The sequence below is a fragment of the Astatotilapia calliptera genome, chromosome 11, assembly GCF_964374335.1.
Source record: "Astatotilapia calliptera chromosome 11, fAstCal68.1, whole genome shotgun sequence".
Lineage (NCBI taxonomy): Eukaryota > Metazoa > Chordata > Actinopteri > Cichliformes > Cichlidae > Astatotilapia > Astatotilapia calliptera.
The window spans coordinates 30102202-30126527 of record NC_137432.1 but is presented as its reverse complement, the minus strand read 5'-3'; the positions used below and the strand labels follow the sequence as shown (position 1 = coordinate 30126527).

Genomic DNA, 24326 nt, shown 5'->3' with positions numbered 1-24326 from the left:
CCTTGTTGTACTAATACAACTTATTATAGAATAACTTGGCATTTTACTACCCTTGTCGCACAGTGTTGCCTTGAAGCAACAAACCAATATCTGACCCTAAAGCTCCCCCAAAATAGAGAAAAATATTTTTTTCTCCCAAAATTAAGAAGTCATGCAGTAGAGGGTTAAGAAATCTATTTCACTGGCTACAGTGTTGTCATAACGATAGAAATGGCAGCCAAATTGTAAAAAATTAAAACTGAAAAAACAGAAACAATCTTAAATTAAATAAAATAATCCTCAGCTGGCCTCCCAATCACAGTTTTTCTGTGCCAAAGATCCAATCTGCTGACAGAGAGAGCGAAAGAGAGGAGGGAGGAGAGAGAGCAGTGGAGAAAGCAAATGTTGGAGAGAGACGAGTCTCCTCAGTGGCGTCTGATCAGCTGATAAGGTAAGAGCTCTGCTGTTCTCTGATCTACAATTGTAAGCAGTCAGATTAGGTTTTTCAACTATGTGATTACTCTTTTTGTCTTATATCATATGGATTTGAAATTCTCACTTAAAAGACTTGGCTTTGCAACAGAATACCAGACAGTTAACTACTGTGGCAACTCTGAAAGGATACGGGTACATTACAGCAGTGCTGTGTATTTGATTGCATGTTATAATTATTGCATTATAATTAAAGGTGACCCTGTCACATTTTAGCAGGTTATCTATTTACATCTAAGTATGATACACAGGGAAAATTGGTGATATGTTCTGTTTGATATCCTTGCATTGTGTATTTCAAACATTTTGACCAAAAGATAAAAGAAAAAAAATAAACCGCTGAGCTTCCCTATGTTCTTAACAAATTATCAGCTAATTATCATTTAATGTTCAATGTTTTTTTTTTTCACGTTGGAGCCATGCTGTCCTTTTGCCTTTCAGTCATTTTAAACACAGTTTTAACTATCTGTAGCGTCAAGTTGATAGACAAATCCTGTTTAGGCGATTTCAACAGAACACAGACCCAAAAACAAACTTCAAACAAACAGTGACAGGTCACAGGTTACTGTTTCTCTTTTTTAAATCAAAGTAGCTGTCAATAATATGTCCAGTTTGAAAAAGTTAAAATTTTAAATAGGCGGATTTCCTAACGAGGGCCTGCATAGACACAAACCGAACATCAAGCACATTACAAATCCAAAGCCCCTCCATGACAGTTGGAGCACAAAATGGGAACTTAGGACAAATTTGAGATTAGGTGGACCTTTGGGAATAAAAATCCCTTGCAACACAAAACACGACATGTTGCAGCTCTGTATCCAACCTCCTAAATAGGGTCAACATCCCTTTAAGAATTGCTCATTTTCATTCTCACTGATATTGGCAAAATTGGCATTAATACCAAACCATTTACTTCTACTGGGAAATAAATGACAAGTTAAATTTGTGAGTTTCACCATCCTTCTGAGCAAGACTTTTTTCTCTTGGGACATTAACTTTGAGATTAAAATTCTTTCTGTTTATACAAATGAGAGGAAACTCAGTGCTTAAATACCTGAGCAGCTGGTACACTTTAAAACCGGCATTGCTTAAACAAAGTTAAATGCATTAATACCAGATATAAAACAACTTAGGTGAACATCTGCTAAGTGTAATAACAGAAACATGAAATCATCGTGTTTCACCAACTCTTCATCTATTTGCAAATGGTAGCTATCTGCTTCTGTCCAGTGAAGCGAAGAGAGACACAATGGGTCCATTCTCAGAGGCTTATTCGGTTACTAGTCTCTGTCCAGTACAACCCCAGCCCACACCCCCCCCTCTATATTGCTCTCTTACCATGACACCCTCAACAGTTACACTAGAATGCTGTCAAAGTATGTCTTTGTGTGTTTGCATTATGTAGATTCTGGTGTTTTTTACTCTTAACATTGCTAAAGAGTTAGAGCATGTGTGGATTAGAAGTTTTGGCAGTAACACTGTCCACAAAAAGTGACTCAATTTTTGGTTGCACACCTACTTTTAATCCCAAACTAAACAAATCAGCCCAATCTTGAGCTGCTTCTCTATGAAATCTCTAGCTAAGAATAACATTTTAAAACCTTTAACATGCAGGTGTTTAGTTTCTATGGCTCAAGCTGAAGGTGGCAGAGCCTTTCGCTTCTAATAAGAATAATAAATGTTTGATATGTCCAGACTCAAGAAGTGTAACAGTAGAGTGAGTGAAGTGCATCTGTGCACACTTACAAAGCCCAGATAAGAAGTCCAATTAACCAAACCAATCATAATCGCCCGTGTGGTTTAAACATGGGTGTACAGGGCTTTTTTATTAGTTCATTAAACAAGATGGGAAATCAAAGAGAACAAACCAGTTGTTGGAGGGAGATTATAACCATTATCAACCATTTACAAGTTAACTTGTTAAAGGAAAAAAGAATTCTTCACCATTTTTTGGTGGCTTTTGTGAAACAGGCTCCAGGATTACAAAAGTCAGAGTTTGCTGGAAATAAACTAGTTCCCATGACACGTATTCTCGCCATGTCTGAAATGTAAAAGTGCTCATAACTGAGCAGTCACAGCTGAATGGAAGGTGAAATGGCAGACGTCCTTGAGACAAGAGACGGTAATCTTTCAAATGGAGATGAGCTTTCATACTTTCAGACAGCCTTTCTGCAAAGCCACTCTTGGTTTGCATTTGCTCTTGCAAAAAGTAATCAGAATCATTTCATAAAAAGGTTTCAGGAAAGTTCAATTTCTGCCTCCACACATGGCCAAGTGCTGCATGCACCATGTGTGGATGTCTGACCTCATTTGAAGTGCTCACACCTCGACAACAAGCTTTTGTTCCTGAGATGGGGACAATCATTATTTTCAATGCCTCGAGATAATACTTGTCCAGAAAACCTAAATTTCATCATTTTTATTTTTTTCATCATTTTGGAAAAAAACTGTTAAGGAATGAATAAAATTATATTAAGATTAGAACGCAGCTTTTGACACTTTAAATTTGAAACCATCAGTTTTTGTCCATTTTCAGCCCGGCTTGTGGCCAGTCAAACTCGCTGAAAGGCACAAGAATTACAACCAAGAGAGAACAGTCGAACAAGAGACAGAGACAAATGAGCAAGGGCAGAGAAAAGGGGATTGTTGTGATTAAAAGACAATTATCTGTGCACATCGACTTCCCAGTGTTGTGCGGTGTCAGGCTCGAGCTGAGCTTGTTCTGTCCCAGAAGGCTTTGGGAGACAATGGCTACTGTGTTAGGGGGAGGGAGGAGGTTTGATTGCAAGGCTTGGGGCTTCATGACACGGTTACAGCACCATGCAACTGTCTAAACACTCGTAATTCCACATAGGCTTAATAATGCATTTTCTTTAATAGTAACAGCAGGGAAGGAGCAGTTGGCAGTTTTATAGGTCAGCTAGCATCACCATGCAGGTGTGCTTTCTAACTTGAAGCAACTTAAACAAGTTAACAGAAATGTGGTGAACTGACTTTGGACAAAACTTAAGCAGCAATAAAATGCTAATGTCACAATTTAGTTACCCAGACTGTCTTTATATTGCTGTTGCTTGTTATGTGTGAGGGTGGCTGAAAAGTTGCAAAGCAGAACTATTACACAGACTGCACAGGTAGAAAGGAAAATGAATGCGTTCAAAAACCACTGCACAGTGACCTCAGATCACTGTGTGGCCTTTCTAAAGGATACAGAGGAGGAGTCTGCTGTGTCCTTACTCACCAAGACAGAGGAGATGGATCTCACACACAAATCATCAGCATCAGCTCTATGGTAAGATGTAGGGGGAAAAAGCCAAGCCCAATAATTCTAGGGAAAATCAACGTTTAAACAACGTAGACAAGGTATGATGTCATAATTACTGTTTAATTGGCCCTAGTGCTAATTTCATGCCATATCAGGAGCATTGTAATTCCCAGTTTCCAATTTGTTAAGTCTCTTTTTTTATTAATAATAATTATGTATATTTTATTGATCCCCATGGGGAAATTGAACCCATTCACTCAGTGAAGCAGTGGGGAACCATTAATCTAGTGCCCAGGGAGCAGTGTGTAGGAACAGTACCTTGCTCAGGGGTACTTCAGGGTAGCCGTTCAGTGGATTCGAACCCCTGACCTTCTGATCATTGGGCCACTCTACCTACTGAGCTATCCCCACTCTTTTGTTAAGCTATTGCTTAACAAAGCAGTAGCAGACCCTTTAACATCTAAATTGTCCATATCTTAGACTCCATATATTCATTTTTGGACTTCATAGTTCAAAATAATCCTTGTGTTTCTTATACCCCCCTAAGCACAGCCCCGTAGGTCACAGCCCTTAGCTCATTTCTAGCTCATTTTTTTCTGACTGGCCGCCAACCAGCCACTCAAGCAAAAGGTTTGAACATCGAGTGGGTGGGGCTTCTGTACTTATAGCCAGCTGTGTGTGAAGACCATATTAGGGTATCGGTGCTTGCTGACATCATACGAATGCAATAGTAGGAAAAAACACTGTCTAAAACAGAGCCTGAATTCATAGCTTTTACTTCGTAGGGATTTCTTGTACATCCACTGATATTAGTGTTTGAAGCTTTGGCTCTGTTAAAAAGGAACATACACGATTCTAAGTGTATAGTTATTTATTCACGGGGCAAAGCATTCTTTATTTTTTCTAGCCTCTGACTGCTAGCGTTATTTGAGGTTTTTAGTCTCCATCAATGACAGGCTTTGAATGAGCCTCATAGGATTCCTTTCTCTTTTCACTCATACCCCTCTTATTCAGCCTCCCTCCCAAACTCATTTCCTGCCTTGTGCTACACTGACACCCAGAAAGAAGTGGATCGCCTCTCCATCAATCCAAAATGATCAAATATGCTCAGTTCCATCCAACCTAAACCAAGTCATCATGTTGGACAGAAAGGCCTTGGAGCTCAAAGTCTCACCCGTATTTGTCAGGGTGAGGTGGAACAGAGTGGCCCTTTGTGGCCCCATGTGTATTTATGAATGGCTGAGCCTTGGGGCAAAGCTTGGGAACAATGCTGCTACACTGAAGGACTCATTTTGAGATGGGCGGGGGGTGGGGGGTGTTGTTGGTGATGATGGTTGTGATGGTGGTGGTGGGCAGAGCACTTTATTCCCCACTGTTGGGGCTTGGTACAGAGGGTGGCGAGAGGTCTTGGTGGTGCGATGCTTTGCATGTGAGTGTGGCTGCTGAAGCTGCTCATACAGGAGCTATTGAACGTTTGGAGGTCGACTGTGGTCACCTACACAGGTGAGGAGCAGTTTTTATTTGTGATTTTTATCCTCTTTTGAGGTTTTTATCTTTTCCTGAGAGAAAAAGCAACAGGATACAGATTTCTTCACATGGGGATTGAATTTTATTTAATCAGTCCATTAATCTGATTTTAACAATTTTGTTTTTTAAGGTCAAACACTTACGGACACGGTGAATGAGCGCTTGCTTGCGTGAGCGTTCATAAATGATGTGATGAGTGACCGAGGGTGTGAAAAAAGTGAGATGTGCTGTATGAATCACAAGTTAGACCAAGTTAGGTAATGAGTGTGTGTCTATGCATGTGTACACCTCTATGAGCGCTTGCGTGATTGAACGTGTTTGTGATGATGTGTAAGCGTGCATGGATGAGTGAGTGTGTGTGTTTTGAACATTAGCGGGGGATGCTAAAAGCCCAGCCAATTATTACTGGACAGATTTTACTGCCTGTGCCATTAGCACTGAGCTGTTCCTGCAAATGCCACAACATATTACGGTGTCTAATCAGACATGTGATGCCAGGTAGAAGATTCTTCGATTACACACCAAGCAAAACATTTTTACAAGTCATTTAACAGTAGTTTGGATGTATATGGTTTCTGTAATGAGACTGCGAGGAGCTGGAGTGATTCCTTGAATCTCAAAGAGGATGTTTTGTTTTTTTTAAGAGAAAAGTGGAAACAATCATGTTTAACCAAATGTGTTTCTCATATAATTCAGAGTGCTGCTTCAGGAGTTGAGGAGAGCATAATGTTGGTTAATTATATACCAATTAGTGATTTTTAAAGAAGATCGCAGAGCCACAAAGAGATATTAATTTATGCTAAATCACACCGGCTGTCAAGAAACATTTGAATTTCTCACCTTAAACTTTGTGACACTTCTAGGTGTAATGGATATGTGAAAATTTTGTCCTTCCAATTAAACTGTCGCAATTTAGAAATTTTCTGATTAATCTAAACTAGCCTGATTTTTACTAAATCCACACCTGGCATTTTATACACACTGTTTCAGGACATCAAGTCAAATGGAAGGTTTTAGGAAGCATCAAGATGGATTCACATATGCATTGTCTGTGTGGCTGAACAGGTGATGGCACTGTTTGTCGCCCCCTTTTGTTCAGAGCGGAAGGGAGAACGCTGTAAAGAGAGAAGGCCTGTGGCTTACCATCTGCACACAGGGATGGGGATTGCCAGTAGTTGGTTTTGCCAGGTAGCAGAGAAAGATAAGCTATTGGTGCTCCTGGTCTCTTAGTATGTTGGTGGTCTGCCAAATAAAGCTTGCTTTAATATCCTGTGCGTGTGTTTTGCTCTTGGTAAAAGCCTCCATTTATAATTGTAATCTATCTCTGTGTGTTGTTTGAGATGAAAGTGATGGTACACACCCACAAACTCATGCAAATACCGGGAAAAACACAGGCCATCTTTCTGTGGTTTCTCACTTTTGGGTATATGATACTGCCAGCAGAAGTTTCCTGCAAAAAACTTCAGATAAGAGTAAAGCATAGCTAAAATGTACCTAAACACTAAAATAAGTACATACATGATGAGCCTTATGTATGAGCCTTACATAAGTCCAGTCTTTTACTTATGCCAACACTCTGCAGTACCTTGGACAGAATGTGTGACTGGATGTTGGCATATCTCAGTGTTTATGTTTGTATCTTGTGCACATGAGTGAGTGTGTGTGTGTGTGTGTGTGTGTGTGTGTGTGTGTGTGTGTGTGGTGCGCTGGGCTCATCGCAGCTCAGCGCGCCATGTGTGGGAGGGGGAGCAGCCATGTTTTAAGACCATCTGCTCTTCTGAGTATTTTAGTGGGAGCCTTAGCTTGTGGTGGATCAACGCGCGTCACAGGCAAGCAGCAAAGCACAAGCTGTGAGCGGGCCTGTTCCGGAAAAATTCCTTCAGTTTCTCACTTGGACAATGAGCAGTGTTCTGCACACAAGGTTCCCATTCTTTTTCTCTCTGTCCAAGAGCTCTGGTGATGCTCGTATAGATGTGGTGCAGACGATATTTACAATGAAAATGTTCTTCTTGGCAAAGCGGGGTGTTCGTGTAAACCTTTTGGTTTGTGTGAGCAATTTCAGTAATATAAAATGACTCATCAAAGGTGGCGTGGCCTGATTTAGCAGAACTGATTGTTTAGATAGCATCTGTATCCCCGAAGTGTGATGGGGAATAAATGATTACGTTGAAGTTTGATTGCCTCAGATATTAGAAAAGGACCTTTTGCACAAAGCATCACACAGATTAGATGAAGCTAAACATGTTTGATTACTGAGAGTTATCTTTTACATTTAAACTATTTTTAATTGCTTCTCTGTAAAGTTCCCTCTGCTTCTTTTTTGAGATAAATAAATAACCAGAGAAGAAATGTGATACATTTTAATAAGTTACCCTTTGAGTCTTTAATATGCATGCACTGTATAGGCAATGATTAGAGTCCCAGCAGCACAATGGAGCATGCTCAGCTTACAACCAGCACCAAGGGAAGCAGAGGAAGGTCGCATAGCTCCGCACCCCACACTGTGGAGTGTGCTGGCATGCCTTATGCTGCATGTGTGTGTAGGGGTTATGACATGCTGTGCATTCATTTGTACATAGCTCCATAGCATCAATGCAACACTGTCTTCTTCAGACTCTCTCCAGTCTGTTTCTAGAGGGATTCCCTTGAGGTTATCCACAACTCCTTCAATGCCATGACTTGGCCTGTGGCTTAATGGCTCTTGAACAGTGACTCACTCTACATATAACAATAAGGGTGAGAAAAAAAACTTCCATACTGGAGAGACAGCTTGCCTTTGTTATATTTATACGCTTGCACTACTGCCTACTAACATTCCTTAGTAGGGAAAATATTAATGCAGATTTGCATAAGGCTGGAAAGATCAATGATCATGCCCCAAGGACTCTTAATTTCAGAAATTTAAATTCATTTAGACATGGTTTTCACAAATTGAATTGTGCGCTTTAGACTATTACTCTATGCTTTCCCACACACATCTGGAAAACGGTTGCACTGATTATGCAGTCATGGTGAACACAAATGAACCCTAACATCAAAGCGAAACTAACATCAAGTTTCAAGTTTCATGTTCTCCCAAAAGTTTAAATGTTGTTTTACTAAACCAATAATGAGTCATCTTTCCTTCACCAAGCAGCTTTGGCCCTTGTGTCTCAGTCACAACAACAAGTCTGTGTGAACAAAGTTCAAGAAATGTCAAGAAGTCTCAGAGGTTGAAGCATAATGTAGGCTCAAAGTTCAGGGCATCAAGGCACATAGGACAGTGCATGGAAGTGGTGGAAAGTAAAGGAATGCTGAGTGGGCCTGCAGTACACATATTCAGATCTGCCCACAACACATGTAAACCAGAGCTCACACAGACTCCTCTCTTCCCCTTCCCCTTGTCTGCTTCAACATATCTTTTTATCTCCATTTTCTATCCTTTCCCACAGACAGTGGCATCTGGGAAGCAGGGCAAGAAAACCAACTCGGGGAGAGCAAAAACAAAGGAAAGACGAAGAAAAAGTCAAGGCTGGGAGGCAGCAGGAGCCTGGTGCTGAGGCTGTTATGAGGTAAGTGTTTTCTGTGTGCATTGCGTGAGTCGTGTATATAAAAGTGTGCACACGTATGCTATGCTCTGTGCCAGCCATTTGTCCATCCCATCAATAAAGCCATTGTTGGTAAGGTTGGTGGTGGTGTCAGTGGCCCTGCCCAGCTGCTGTGCTCTATTCTCTCCTATGTTGCTGATGCATGGCCTCTCACCCTGGACACACTTACTTAGCTCTTGGCTTTTTGTTGCAGTGCAGATGTCTGAGGTTGATGCAACTTTGGAGAAAAGTTTGAATTGTCCCAGGCAACAGTGTGACATTATTGGCCAAGAATTCAAAGTCTGACCCTTTCTACAATATAGATATTTGGGTTTTTTGGTAGCTGAAATATATATATAAAAAAAAAAAAGGTCCTCTCACTTACTCAGAGTTTATAATTTGCTTGTGCAGTTCTGAGACTGTTTAGGTTGACTTTCATCACTCTCAATAGCACAGCTTTCAGTTGCAGCAGGCAGCTGTTGTTTTTTTGTTTTGGTTTTTTTGCTAAAAAAAGTTTAAAAATCCCTCAGCTTTACACCACACACAATTTGCATCAAGTTGGTTAGCATAGTGGACAGCAGAGTGTTTAGAAACTGAAGAGTAATTTCCCTCAGGACTAGAATCAAAAACATAGCTAAACAAGAGACACCATTGGGATTACATTTACCAGGTGGCCAGAAAATCAAATTCAAATGATTATGCTAGTTTACCAGAAATGAAAATGATTAAATATTTGGTAACAACTTCATGATAATACTGTGTTCCCAACCTGGGTCCACTGCTTCCAGGTGCCCAAAATAACCAGATACGGTAGGTTTAAAGATCACAGGCAAATTTAAATATAAAGTGTAAAAATAAAATTACATCCTCATGCTCCTAGGAATTTGTGACTGTGACTGACTAATTATTGGACTGCATGATAAGTGGCACATCCAGTGCTTTTTTCAGTGTAAAATCAACTGAATTTTCCCTTCTCTCTAACAACAAGGCTAATATTGGTCAAGGATTCTCTGGGGGATGTTGGGATGTGTTAATCACGAAGCTCTAAAACACAATCCACTCTCAGACCCGCCATCTGCACACACCGGCTGCTGCATCGTGAGGCTGAAATCCGCTGCTTCTCCTTCTACAGGCATTTATTCTACGTCCAAACTAACAGTCATTATACTGGTGTACATCTCATTTGTATGCCACATTTAGACAAATAGATTTCTTTAGGAATAAGAAAACAACTGTGAACTCAAAGTAAATAATACAAATATAATGGCATTATATTGCACTTTGGATTGTAAATGAGTGAATTATGATAATTTCAGAGTACATTGCAAGCATATGAAAACTCCAGGCTTATGAGAAACTGGCTATTTATCATCTCAGAGAGGAGCAATATGCAGACATTATGGTGCATAATTTAATGTAAAAGCCTCAATATGGGGGTCAGAGCACATGCCACTTTTACTGCATGGCATCTTCCTTCCCTCTCTACTATGCATCTCAACAGCGTACTGGAAAATAAAGGCAAATATATCTAAAAATAACAGAGAAATAGTCCAACAAGCCTTTATTAACATGTGTTATTACATGTCAACATGACTATTTCAGTTGAATTAGAAAGGGTAAGATTCAGTAATATGAGCTTTTTCTTGCAGTCTGTTTCCTTTTTTTTGAGTTTGATTGCTGTTTGGTGGTGAATTTAAGGACAAAGCATTTTTTATTACCTTCTGAGCACCACAGTAATGGGATGTATATTTGAATTCTGACCCCAGTACTCGAAATGGCCATGATTTTATTAGGATATCAAACCTCAGCTATTTTTGCATTTGCAGTGCAGGTATTGCCAATAAAATAAAAATGACAGATTGAATTTATATAGAAATATAATAATAATAATAATAATAATAATAATAATGATAATGATGTATACTTTATTGATCCCCATGGGGAAATTACTCTCTCTGCATTTGACCCATTCACTCAGTGAAGCAGTGGGAGCAGTGTGTAGGGACGGTACTTTGCTCAGGGGTACTTCAGGGTAGCTGTTCAGTGGTACTTTAATATTATTCATTAGAGCTCATAATAGATGTGATGAAAATTTATATGGACTGATTTATTTCAACCTGAGGGTTGATATTCCAGACTATATAGTGAGCAAAGGAAGTAAACAACACAAACAGCTTGATTCTTCTGTGGTAATGTGCTTTTGTTTCTCACTTTTTCATTATCTCACTTGTTTTCATACGCTTTGATAAGTGAATATTGTCTATTTGGATTGATTTGTAGTACAGCACAGAAAGTACCAGTAATCCACTAATGACATGATGTGTGGTGACTGGAGTTTGGCTTTGTGTCAAGGCTCAGGAAACAGTGAGAGCCATTCACTGAATCGGCTTACGTATGGCAACCATAATGAGAGTGACTCTACTGAGGGGGAGCAAACAGGTGCTGACTGATGCTGTGTTTGTGTGACTTACTATTGGTCTGTGCAAGCGAGGGGGCTGCGAGTGCTGTAATCGCCTGGCAATGCTGATGTCACTGGTATTTTCTTTCTTTCTTTCTTTCTCTCTTTCTTTCTTTCCACAGAGAAGGAGGCTGTCAAGCTGTCTGGGTGTGAGTGAACACCCTCTAGTGGAACTGCTGAAGATTTGTTCTCAGAGGTTCCATTCATTTTAACCATCCGTATTTCAAGGTAAAACCACAGTAGTTCAAAACAGTAAAACCTATTTTTACTTCTTGTATACGAGGTGCTTTTTCTTTCTAAGAATGTTCACACCACAACCCAATCTGATAAAAAGCCAAAACTCTCCATATGAGCAGTTTTCAACTTGTGACTGAGCCTTTGCAAGCAGCACTATCTGCACTTAATATACATATTCATAGACATAGCTCAAGTTAGTGTTAGCTCTGCATCTTTTAAATGTAGGACATGACAGAAAGGACGTTGACATTATTATATTTTTCTATAGTATTCACAGTATAGTAAGAAGGAATGTATTATCTTTTTGGATGTTAATGACACTTTTCAGTCCGTATACTGTAACGTGTGGTCCATGTTGCACACTAAGTATTGCAGAAATGTCATGTCATGTTTTGTGCCGGACAAAAAAGTAAAACCTGTGGGACTTTGATACAACTGATACTCTGATCTTTGTTTTTCTTTGTTTTACTGAAAAGTTCCACATTGGGGTTTTTGATAGAGGATTGCTATGATATACTATAAAACCAAGAAACTGTGAAACATTAAGAACATCTTGAATTTGTTTTTTAGAGGCCTGTGCGGCGTGTGAGTCATGCAGCAGCATCAGTGGTGGAAACGTGATATTTGTGTGTATGTGTATGTTTTTCTGTTGATGACTGACAGCATGGCGTCTGTTTCAGAGGTCTATGGTCCAGTATTGAGCAGAGACCATGTGGTGTTTAGAGCTGCTCCTACCACTGCTGTTGTTCATCAGTGGTAATAAATTCCTTTACTTCTATATTTTTATGATGATAGACAGGTAATATTCCTATGTGTATCCTGTATGTTGAAGAGTCCACTGAGCTTCTGTCTCTTCCCCCAGATGCCAGTTGCCAGTGGAATGTTTGGTTACCTCGGGATATCTCAGCCATGACAAATTCCTGTGTGGTCATCCCCTGCACCTTTATGTATCCGTCTGGAATAAGGCCGAGCCGTGGCATTCATGGTATCTGGTATTTTGGGCAGCCCTACCCACAACTCTTCCCTCCTGTAGTCTTTAAATCACGTACAGACGTTGTGCATGAGAGCTACAAGGGCCGAACCAAGCTGCTGGGAGATCTGCACCAGAGGAATTGCACTCTGCTCATCAACAACATTGGCACCGAGCACTCGGGGAGATACTACTTTCGTGCAGATCTCGGTGGAGCCAACATCTATACATACCCCGATTTCACTGAGCTCAAGGTTCTGGGTAAGTGACTGATGACAGGATGATCGGAAGTCGTTTTATAGTTGAAAATTTATAGCTATTAAAAAAGCCATAACAATCATATTTTCCTTTTATATTTCTGTCTCCAGATCAGCCCAACATCGATGTACCAGAGGAGATTGTTAGTGACGAGAGCTTGGAGCTTACATGCTATGCTCCTGATAATTGCCCAGACATGACTCCAGAAATCCAGTGGATGTACACGGACTACCTGCCCGACCCAGAATTCAGCACTGACCTCGTGGAAGAAAGCAACACAGCAGTCCTCTCCAACACCCTCACCTTCACACCCAGGCCCATGCACAATGGGCAGCTTCTAGGTTGCAGGGTCTATTACCCCAACACAACACTAGCCTATGAGAGGCTCATTTCTCTAGACGTCAAGTGTAAGTAAAAAAATAAAAACATCAAACTGAAAGACTGAAAAGCATTCCACTATGTTAGTATGGCTTCAAACGGGATGTTGAGCCTGACAGTTTGCAGTGAAGTGAGTTGAAGTGGATCTTTTTCTCAGAGATCACAAAACTCAAGCATATCTTTATGTCAGAAAGTTGATTCTGGATTCAGTTTTCTGGGATTCCCTTACATGGATGATTGAACATGCATTAAGATATATTTGTATGGTTTAGAAAAAAATAACCGAAGAGCCTAAAATGAATTGTTAGTTAACACGGAGACATAGTACAGCTGATTTCAAAGGTGCTATGACAGTATTTAAGTAGTCACTGAGGATGACAAGAAATCAATAGCCTACGACTCTTTTTTTCATCTAAATCTCATGTATGGAATGACCTCAGATCAAGACAGCATCTTTGCAGTTTCTGTTCTGTTCCTATTGTGATAGATGAATAAACCTTCTTAACACTGACAAATCTGAAGTAGCAGTAATCCCACTATTATGAAATAGTACAAAATATTCCAGTTCAAATTACCAAAGTGTGAACTCTTATTATAAACTATTGTTCACTTCACTTTCGTTTCGCAAAAACCGATCTAAAAGTTGCTGAACCATTTCAGCTAACTGCTGACTAAAATTGTCACTAGCATGGTTGAAAACAATATCTGGTGCTTGTACAGGATTTAGTACAAAACATCAATCTGCATGTTTCACTTTTATTTAGATATAATTTGCTTTGAAGTCCCCTCAAGTTAAAGAGCTACCTTTCAACCTTTATTTGAGGGTGTAAATTTGTCGATTTGTCGATTTCTTTTATTGAAAAGATTAAATCATTTTTTAGGAGACAGTTATTCTGTGAATTGCAGACATCATTCGAGTTCTTGGAAAATAAATTCCCTGTTATATGTTTCCTGGCAGATGCTCCACGCTCTGTGTGGGTGAATGCCTCTTCAGAGGTGATGGAAGGCAGCTCTGTGACACTGCACTGTGAGGTAGACAGTAACCCTCCTGCCAGGATCGCCTGGATGTTTGGAGACCAAGAGCTGCTGTGGGACACAGCATCCAATGTTTCGCTCATGCTAGATGATGTGACACCTGCAAATGAGGGAATTTACACCTGTGTTGGGGACAATGGCTATGGCATCATGAACACCTCACTCTACCTGGCTGTAAAGTGTAAGTTTTTGAGATAGCAAATGACTCCCAACCCCAGCATTTGTAAGCATAAGTGAAAATCTTTTGAATGTCAACCCCCCGTGTGGATTCATAATACAGTTGATCTAAACAGGGACTCACAACAAGAAGTTATAGATGCTCAATGATTTCCAAACCATTGCCACTTTACTGATAAGATTTCATTTAATAACCACCATTAAAACCACAATAAAATGTCCTGGGAAATCAATGTATCTGGTCCATAGAGCTTAAATGTTCTTTTTGTTTTGGTACAAACATTGGGTGAGACAAGGCAAAAGTTTTGATATCACAATGTTTCAGCCAGTTCAACTTGCACTGCAATACTGCAGTAAATGAATGTACTACAAAAACCTGCTCAGAATCTGTACTGCATATTTTTAGATATATCAAAGTCACTGTTTATTTATTTAGGTCACTGTGTGTCCAAAAGGAAAAAAAAAAAGATATTGTGGGTTTTATTTAATTTGGTGCCTTTGAAATGAAGAAGGATCTTATGTAAGAATTATAAGATAGAGGTTTTCTTATATGAATAGTAAACATAACAAATTCATTTTCTCTTCTTTGTTGCAGATCCTCCCCATGAGCCTGTGGTAAATGACTCCATTACAGTAGTAGAGGGTACCACTCTGGCCCTGCACTGCAGCACACAGGGAAGCCCAGCACCCACCCTCACCTGGCTGAAGGATGGGCAACTGGTGGGCACCATCACTGCGGATGAGCTGTCAGTGCTGACGATTGTGGAAATCACACCGCAGGGAGATGGACAGTACCGCTGCCTGGCAGAGAATGAGCATGGGAGAGCCAGCAGCTCCCTCAACATCACTGTCGAGTGTGAGTGCGTCAGTTTTCTGTATTATATTTTTAAAGGGAGTCTAAAACTAGGCCAAAGAATAAAGCATGATGGCAGCAAGAGATACGTTTGTGTAACCCTCCAATGTACGGTAATGTGCTATCTGTATGGTGAATTGCACTTTGTAGAATTCCACAAAACTTCTTATTTCCTTTGAGTAAAAACGTACTTTAACCTCCTAGGACCTGGCGTCCAAATATGTAGACATCACATTTTGGGTTATTTAGACCAAAATACTAAATTTTGCTCTACAAGGGCCTGATATCCACTTACGAGGACACTATACTGCTACTGTTCTATCAAAATTTTAAACGAATATCCTCATATGTGGCTTTTATTTTTCTTAAAAACAAAAATAAGGTTAAAAAAATCTAGTAATTCTTTGTTTTTACATTTATTGGGTCCCAATGTGATCGGATATCAAAGATAAATTAAAAATGCATGCCGTGGAAGAGTTCAGGTCTTAGGAGGTTAAAGGAAATCTTGACCAAAGGAGTATAATTTGTTACTAGTCAACAGCTATCTGATGTAATCATCTCTTGCCCTCCCTCATTAGATGCCCCTGTGCTTCTGGAGGAGTCAAAGTGCACAGTGGTGAGGGAAGGTGTCCAGTGTGTCTGCATGGCCACAGGGAACCCTGAACCCACTATCGAGTTCTACCTGCCTGACCTGAACATCACCATCAACGAAACAGACGGCCGGTACAACTTCTACACGCACACAGACGGGCACACGTCCACAGGAATGATCAAGCTACGGGAGAAAGGTGAATGGGTCGACAACGGCAGCCCTGCTGTCAACGTCCACTGCAGCATCTCCAATGCATATGGAAGAGAGAGCATACTACTGGAGCTGCAGCAAGAGAGTGAGTAGACAACTTTACTTAGTATTTAGTTTGACACTAAGTAATGTGTCACTATTATCACATCCTATTTAAATTGATATGACACCACACAGGGAGTGCAGAATTATTAGGCAAGTTGTATTTTTGAGGAATAATTTTATTATTGAACAACAACCATGTTCTCAATGAACCCAAAAAACTCATTAATATCAAAGCTGAATGTTTTTGGAAGTAGTTTTTAGTTTGTTTTTTGTTTTAGCTATTTTAGGGGGATATCTGTGTGTGCAGGTGACTATTACTGTGCATAATTATTAGGCAACTTAACAAAAAACAAATATATACCCATTTCAATTATTTATTTTTACCAGTGAAACCAATATAACATCTCCACATTCACAAATATACATTTCTGACATTCAAAAACAAAACAAAAACAAATCAGCGACCAATATAGCCACCTTTCTTTGCAAGGACACTCAAAAGCCTGCCATCCATGGATTCTGTCAGTGTTTTGATCTGTTCACCATCAACATTGCGTGCAGCAGCAACCACAGCCTCCCAGACACTGTTCAGAGAGGTGTACTGTTTTCCCTCCTTGTAAATCTCACATTTGATGATGGACCACAGGTTCTCAATGGGGTTCAGATCAGGTGAACAAGGAGGCCATGTCATTAGTTTTTCTTCTTTTATACCCTTTCTTGCCAGCCACGCTGTGGAGTACTTGGACGCGTGTGATGGAGCATTGTCCTGCATGAAAATCATGTTTTTCTTGAAGGATGCAGACTTCTTCCTGTACCAATCCAATCCAATCCAACTTTATTTATATAGCACTTTTAAAAACAACAAAGTTGACCAAAGTGCTTTCCAATAATAAAACAGAGATAGCAGTTAAAACCATACTTTAAGCATACAATGAAATCAATAAACAAAATAAATATATAATTGAAAAAGAAGCTTGAAGAAGGTGTTTTCCAGAAACTGGCAGTAGGACTGGGAGTTGAGCTTGACTCCATCCTCAACCCGAAAAGGCCCCACAAGCTCATCTTTGATGATACCAGCCCAAACCAGTACTCCACCTCCACCTTGCTGGCGTCTGAGTCGGACTGGAGCTATCTGCCCATTACCAATCCAGCCATGGGCCCATCCATCTGGCCCATCAAGACTCACTCTCATTTCATCAGTCCATAAAACCTTAGAAAAACCAGTCTTGGGATATTTCTTGGCCCAGTCTTGACGTTTCAGCTTGTGTGTCTTGTTCAGTGGTGGTCGTCTTTCAGCCTTTCTTACCTTGGCCATGTCTCTGAGTATTGCACACCTTGTGCTTTTGGGCACTCCAGTGATGTTGCAGCTCTGAAATATGGCCAAACTGGTGGCAAGTGGCATCTTGGCAGCTGCACGCTTGACTTTTCTCAGTTCATGGGCAGTTATTTGGCACCTTGGTTTTTCCACACGCTTCTAGCGACCCTGTTGACTATTTTGAATGAAACGCTTGATTGTTCGATGATCACGCTTCAGAAGCTTTGCAATTTTGAGACTGCTGCATCCCTCTGCAAGATATCTCACTATTTTTGACTTTTCTGAGCCTGTCAAGTCCTTCTTTTGACCCGTTTTGCCAAAGGAAAGGACGTTGCCTAATAATTATGCACACCTGATAGAGGGTGTTGATGTCATTAGACCACACCCCTTCTCATTACAGAGATGCACATCACCTAATATGCTTAATTGGTAGTAGGCTTTCGAGCCTATACAGCTTGGAGTAAGACAACATGCATGAAGAGGATGATGTGGACAAAATACTCATTTGCCTAATAATTCTGCACTCCCTGTAATAAAGATTTTAATACATGTCAGATGTTATTTTCTGACATCTGTATCTTTAAAGTATCTGTACTTTACGCGTAAGCAATGCCTGGTTATGACTATTTCCTGTTATGTGTCATGAAGCTTAAGGCAATGGAAATTTTTGTGCTTTTCTACTAATTACAATAAACTTAAACACCGTAGTCAATTTTCAATCAATTCCACTTACATTGACCCTTTTCCATAAATTAAATGTTTATTGATTTGCTACAGAAAATGGATCCGAACAAAAAAAGCACAGTTTTCTCCTATTTGATTAGCAGTTAAAAATTCCACAATGGTCAGCAGTTTAAAACAATAAGTCTCTTTTCTTCTGTTTATATTTTCTTCTATACCTAAATCCTCTAGACTATGCTATAAATACTTACGACATCCACTGCTTACTTTATTAGGTATAAATAATACAAGGTTGGACCACCTTTTGTCTTCAGGCCAGCATTAATTCCCAGGAGTTGCTGGAAATATTCCTAAGTTTTGCTCCATACTGACACGATAGCATCTCTCATGAAACCTGTTTTAGATGATTTGAGCTTTGTGACATTATCCTGCTAGAAGCAGCCATCAGAAGATGAGTACACTGTTCTCACATAGGAATGAACATGGTCAGCAACAATACTCAGGTAGGCTGTGGCATTTAAACAATGTTCAAGAACTCAGAGTGTGCCAAGAATATATCCCCCACACCATCGAACCACCGCCACAGCCTGAACTGCTGACACAGGGCAGATTCTGATCATAACATCCAAATGCCTTAGCAGAAATTGAGACTCATCAGACCAGACATTTTTTCCAATTTCTTTGTGTATTGTAGCCTCAGTCATGTTTCTAGCTGATTGTGTGTTCTTGTGCTGCTGTAGTCTATCGTCTTCAAGATAGTATGTTCAAAGGTGCTCTTCTACCTTGGTTGTAATGAGTGTTTATTTAGTTACTGTTGGCTTCCTATCAGCACAAAGCAACCTGACATTACACTCTGACATCTAGCATGAACAACACATTGTTTTTTTAGAGAATTGCTACTCACTGGATAATTTATTTTCTTTTCTGACCTTTCTCTGTAAACCTTGAACATGGTTGTGTGGGAAAATCCCCATAGGTCAGGACTTTCTGAAATACTCGGAGTCACTGAAATACAAAATCACCTTTCTTCCCCATTCTGATGCTTGGTTTGAACTTGAGCAAGCTGACTCAAACATGTCTACATGGTCTTAAATTCACAGAACTGCTGTCATGTGATTGGCTGTTTAGACATCTGTGTAATGAGCAGTTGAACAGGTGTATCTAAAAGAGCTGCCAGTGAGTGTATATGGCTTGTTAGCTCAGTGGGCAGTTTCTCCATGTGTTACTCAATGAAGTTTACAGTAATTCACTCCCCTTCATTTTTGTTTTTACCACCTCTGTTTTCAGAAAAGTACATGATGGCAGTTATAGTCGGCACCATTGGAGGAGTGGCAGTCATAGCCTTCATCATTGCAGCAGTTAGATATGTTGGTCACAACAACAAGAAGTGAGTATAAATGACAAACTAATGGAGAAGCCGTTGCAAGGCAGGAGTAGTCAACTTCCTTACTAAGCGTTTTCTGAAATCCAAGGAAACACTTAAGCCTAGTCATCCATTCTAAAACACATCGTTGCACACTGTATACGAGTGAATGTGGGACTGATGTGGACATGAGAATTATTTCTCCTGAGCAATTTCAGTTCATTTGCAGTGACAAGTCCTTGTTGAAATCCTTGGAGATCTACACTGGCTGCCTTGTGGAGTTGGTTAGCAAGCTGGACTAACCTTATATTTTGCAGGCACGATTCCCTGCTCTGACACTGCTTCTGTATCCTTGACCTGCTATGCTAAATACAACTCGAGTAGCCCTCTTAACCAAAGTGCTTTATTTTAGCCTCAAGGCATATTTGGACCACCAAATTTGCAAGCTTTCTCTGGCCCTGAAGTGGGTGTGATCTCAGCGACTAAACCCATAAAATAACCACGTCACTCACAGCCACGGTTGGCCTCCAGCATAACCTTACAGAGCTTGTTGTTTTAAAATGGATGCCCAGGCTTGGCGTGTCGCCCTGCGTTAGTGGCAGTCGAGACCGAGTCTGATTATGTGACTCCGTCCCCCAGAGAGAATGGCAACCCTAGGCAGGACGTGGTCCTGGAGAACCCAGCTTTGTACTACATCGCAGTCAAGAAGGACAAACAAAATCTGAGGAAGAAAGTGGTGAGACATGTTGATGTCAATGATTATGATTATGATTGAGGATGGGTTGGATTACCATTCTCAGATTGTTTGGGGTTAAAGTTTTGTGTAATGAAAAAGTCGTACAGTCATGATAAGACCCCATGTTAACCTCTGAAATGAGGTACCAGAAAGAATCTGTCCCACTAGCAGTCTAGTAGCTCCAACCATGACCTTTCCAAACACTGTTTTTCTCTTGCTTTCATCGCTTCTCTGCGTTTTTCTGTGTGTTTTTCTCTCCCCTAACTCTTGCACAGCTTAAGACAGAGCTGTTGGGCTCAAAGTTTAACTCCATTCTAGAGGAGACTACGGTAAGGTTCCCCTACAATCCCCATTAAAACAAAAAACCAAAAAACACAAGCCTCAGTGACAGATGCATCTCCTCGCATATCAGCTTCTGTGTTCTGTACACTGCTGTTTGTTTCCAATACTGCCTTCTGCATGGCTGCCTCATTGCTAACACAAACTGCCAGTCTAACAGGAAACATCTCAGACTCCCTCTCAGTATGTCGACCAGTAATCACTAACATCTTTTCTTTAGTGTCTGTCGCGCTCTTCTGCAATCTGAGGTGTCACTGGCACCTTGCCGCTGATTTTTGCCGCTAAACGGTGTTTCTGTCTGCAGGGAGAAGACGGGGATTATCAATCTGTGGGCACTATGGCGGGACTGGAGAGGCAAGAGCTGAATTACGCTTCCCTGGAGTTTATCGGGGCAAGGTCCAGGGAGGGGGCCTCAGGGAGGAGGGATGACGGCAGCAACTACACAGAAATCAAAGCCAAATGAATCGCGATCCTTCCCTGATCCCTCGGCTATGCGAGATGCAGTGGCAGCCCTATATTACACACATCATCTGCCCCGTAAACTGTGTAATAACCCCACCTCTTCTCCTGGATTTCACTCTGCATATGACTCTTTTGTTCCCCCCTCATTTTTATCAAATTTATCACATGTAATCTTCTGCTCTGTGGCAGTTTCCGCTGCTATGGACTGCCCCTCCTCCATGGGATCCCCCGTCACATACCACCATTAGGGAAAAACTGGTATTTCTGGTGGTTTTGAGCAACACCAACTGGACAATGTAAAGCACATGTTAATTTCAAGCCTAGTTCAAGTTGCAGTACATTGTCTCTACACACAGCGTTAAACGGTGGCCATATTTTTATTCTTTTCTCCTTTTGATTGCTGTTGTGTCTGTCTCACTGTTTGCTCTCCATCTATTCTTTTAACTGTCACTGTGTCTGCTGCCAGTCGAAGCATCAGGGCAAGGAGTAACTGCTTTTTGTTGTCTTATCTTTATGTGTGTCTGTGTACTGAGAGCGAACCCTCTCCTATCTTGTTGTGTCCTAAGAAGATAACTGTCAGAAATGAGAAAAGGAGATGCCTTTAGATTCTACATAATTGTATTTAATGTGTGCTGTGACACAGTAGCCTCTCATTTTACCTGGAAAAAGTCACCATCACTTCTGATAGTAAGTCTGTAAATTTAAGCGACATACTTTCCAGTTCTGAAAAAGGTCGAACCTTGATTCTGGCATTTTTCGTGTAGGTGTAAGAATGAGATCTGAGGGGATTTCTTCCACTGTGGCCAACGCAAAGTGTCTCATTTTCTACTTCTTTTCCACAATGCACGTGTGTCTTCAAAATTATTCAAGTCAACTAGAAAATACAGACCTGAAGCACAACATACTTGCTTGTGAGTGGCCAAAGTGTTATCTCCTATAGACAATGTGTGTATGTATGAATGGGTGTGTGTATTCAAATTGTGCTGAAAGATCACTGGACACTGATTTCTGGGGTCTTTGGGAAGTTTCAGCATCGCCTCACTAGAGGTCTGTGCTTTGTTCTCACAGGATTGCGTCAAATGTTTGAATGGCAAAAGGTGATGCTGACAAGCCATCTGGTTGTGCTACTCAGTGACATTTGATGAACCTGTGGTGTATTATTAAAGCTCACTAATAGTCTAACTTGATAATGATGGTGTCAATAATATATTAATTTGATGTATATTGATGGTGAAAGGGATTCTAGTTTGTACAGTAAACATCCTGCATGATTCTTTTGCCAGCAGGCACACATTCAAGTATTGAACAGCAGTGAAAAGCCAGACTGACAAATGAAAAGCAGTTTTGTCACACGTCACTCAGCCACTCTGACTGAACACTGTCTTAATAGAAGGTTAGAAAACAGTTCCCAACCTCTGACTACATGAATCTACATGAAGTTAAATCAAAGGCTGTGTTTTCTGTATTGTTTCCATTAATCATTAAGGGAGTACTTAGTATTTTAGCATTGCTTATCCATTGAATGTATTAACTCACAAGAGACAGGGTTTTTTCTTCTTTTTTTTAAAATAAATGGCCAAATTCACAGGAACCACGATGTCCAGAGTTTGGTCCCTGGTACTGGTTTAGTTCCAATTACAGAGTCATAAGTTACCCTTAATGCGAGCAATAGCTTAATGGAAGCAATCTTTACCTTTGAAGCACCATGCCTTCAGATTTTCTGAAGCTAGTTGAGAACATTGTATTGTGTAGCTTTTTACTTAGTACAGACCAAACCTCATACCTGATCTAAACAAACCAAGAAGCCTCCTACCTGTCAGTTTACACCATGTCTTATAGAGTCATCTCTCAGACTTGCACACACACTGTAGCCATAACTCCCTATACCCTATCATTTTGCATAAGAAACTATAGATATTGATTGTAATTTTGATTTAAATTGGTATTTATTGCACTTCAGATTGATTTTAACAATGTAACACAGAATAGCAAATATGCAATTTTTAATGTACATTGTTAAATGTATGTAAAGATGTTTATGGAAAAGTCAAGTGGAAAACAAAAGAAAGAAATGGAGAAATAATCTCTTTGTGAAGATTAAAATTTCTTTGGATATAAATATAATGACTAAAGGTTTATAAAATCCTATTATGAAATTTGGTTTGTTTTGTTTGGCTGTCTCATTTAAAATGATGGAGTAAGTTGACTGAAGCAGCAGAGTGTTTATGTAAGCTGTGTTTAAATGGTTTCATAATCAGCAGAGCAAAATCCACTATAGGCCTCAAACTACAGTAATTTTGTACAGGTACAGACATCTCTAGAGGGGAAAGGCATTGTGAAACAAAGAATGATACATTATAAAGAGCACTTCAGTTTTAACTGTTAAACTGAACTGAACCCAAATGAATCTCTCTGTCAAAATGAATAAACCATGATGATGAAACTTCAGATTACGTTTGGTTTTAACTACAAGTGAAGACCTGACGTTTTTCTAACTGGATGCTCTTCCGTTCTGGTAATAATATGCAGGTATAATTTTTACCTGTAGCTTTATGATGAGAAATGAGACATTTTTTTTATTAAATTTCACTGATTAAGACTTTTAATCAATGCTGGCCTTTTATTAAGACACTGTTCTCTTAAATTATAGATGAAGGGTTCCAAATATGCAAGCTAGCATTCCTAAATTGCCTGCCTGCACAGAGTCATTAACGATTCACTGTCTCCGATCTCCTCATATTCTTATTTATTTATTTTTAAAGCAGAAATATCTTATCTAATCTTTGCCACAGTGTGCTGTAAAGAAAATGTGTATGTCCAGTACTTTGTGGTGATCATAATAATTATTATGGAGTTTTTGTTTCTTCATTTATGATTATATAATTTAGATCGGGGTTTGCAGTCTCTGCAAATAAGCACTGTTGTAATGACTGTAGGTTTGTCACCAATGATGTAGTTTGCTTGCTCTTTTATTTTAAAAAGTCCTTGATGCCTCCAGCAAATTCATTTGTCTTCAGTTTCCTGCAAATATAAATAAAACAAAGACAACACCGTATGGAAACAGCTGTTTATTGATAGAAAACAACTAGTTTCTGTCTGTTTATTATTCTGTTTTGGTGTTCTGAAATGCAAAAATGTATGCCACATATTGGTTTTATTTCTCGGACTAAGTTCTTTTAATGGCTAAAGAACGTTTGAAAATGAAAGAAACAAAAACATGATCAAACCCTACAAGTCAAGATTGTGTGTCACAAAAAAATCTAAACACAGAGCCGAATACATTAAGCCTCCAGTGCTCATCCAGCCTGCAAGCGTGCTGTTTTGTTAATGATTTAATCTGGAAACACACGATCCATTACTGCTTCTGTTCAGCCATTTAGTGGCCTGATAA

General features: G+C 39.9%; 1 protein-coding gene across 5 annotated transcripts; it reads left to right on the top strand.

The window, feature by feature from the left end:
* The first annotated feature begins 319 nt into the window (after positions 1-319).
* mag (myelin associated glycoprotein) lies at positions 320-23990 on the top strand. 5 transcript variants are annotated; one of them, XM_026185042.2, is made up of 13 exons: positions 320-430; positions 8692-8811; positions 11407-11512; positions 12202-12277; positions 12384-12752; positions 12860-13156; positions 14086-14343; positions 14935-15195; positions 15771-16079; positions 19323-19422; positions 20038-20134; positions 20410-20463; positions 20778-23990. In XM_026185042.2, exons 4-13 carry the CDS (start codon positions 12232-12234, stop codon positions 20934-20936), a joined length of 1950 nt encoding a protein of 649 aa, XP_026040827.2. In that variant the 5' UTR covers positions 320-430; positions 8692-8811; positions 11407-11512; positions 12202-12231; the 3' UTR covers positions 20937-23990. The 5 variants fall into 5 exon arrangements, with proteins under 5 accessions (XP_026040827.2, XP_026040826.2, XP_080164209.1 ...); XM_026185041.2 differs by lacking the exon at positions 320-430 and adding an exon at positions 5094-5236; XM_080308083.1 differs by lacking the exons at positions 320-430; positions 20410-20463 and adding an exon at positions 5094-5236.
* Positions 23991-24326: the final 336 nt, after the last annotated feature.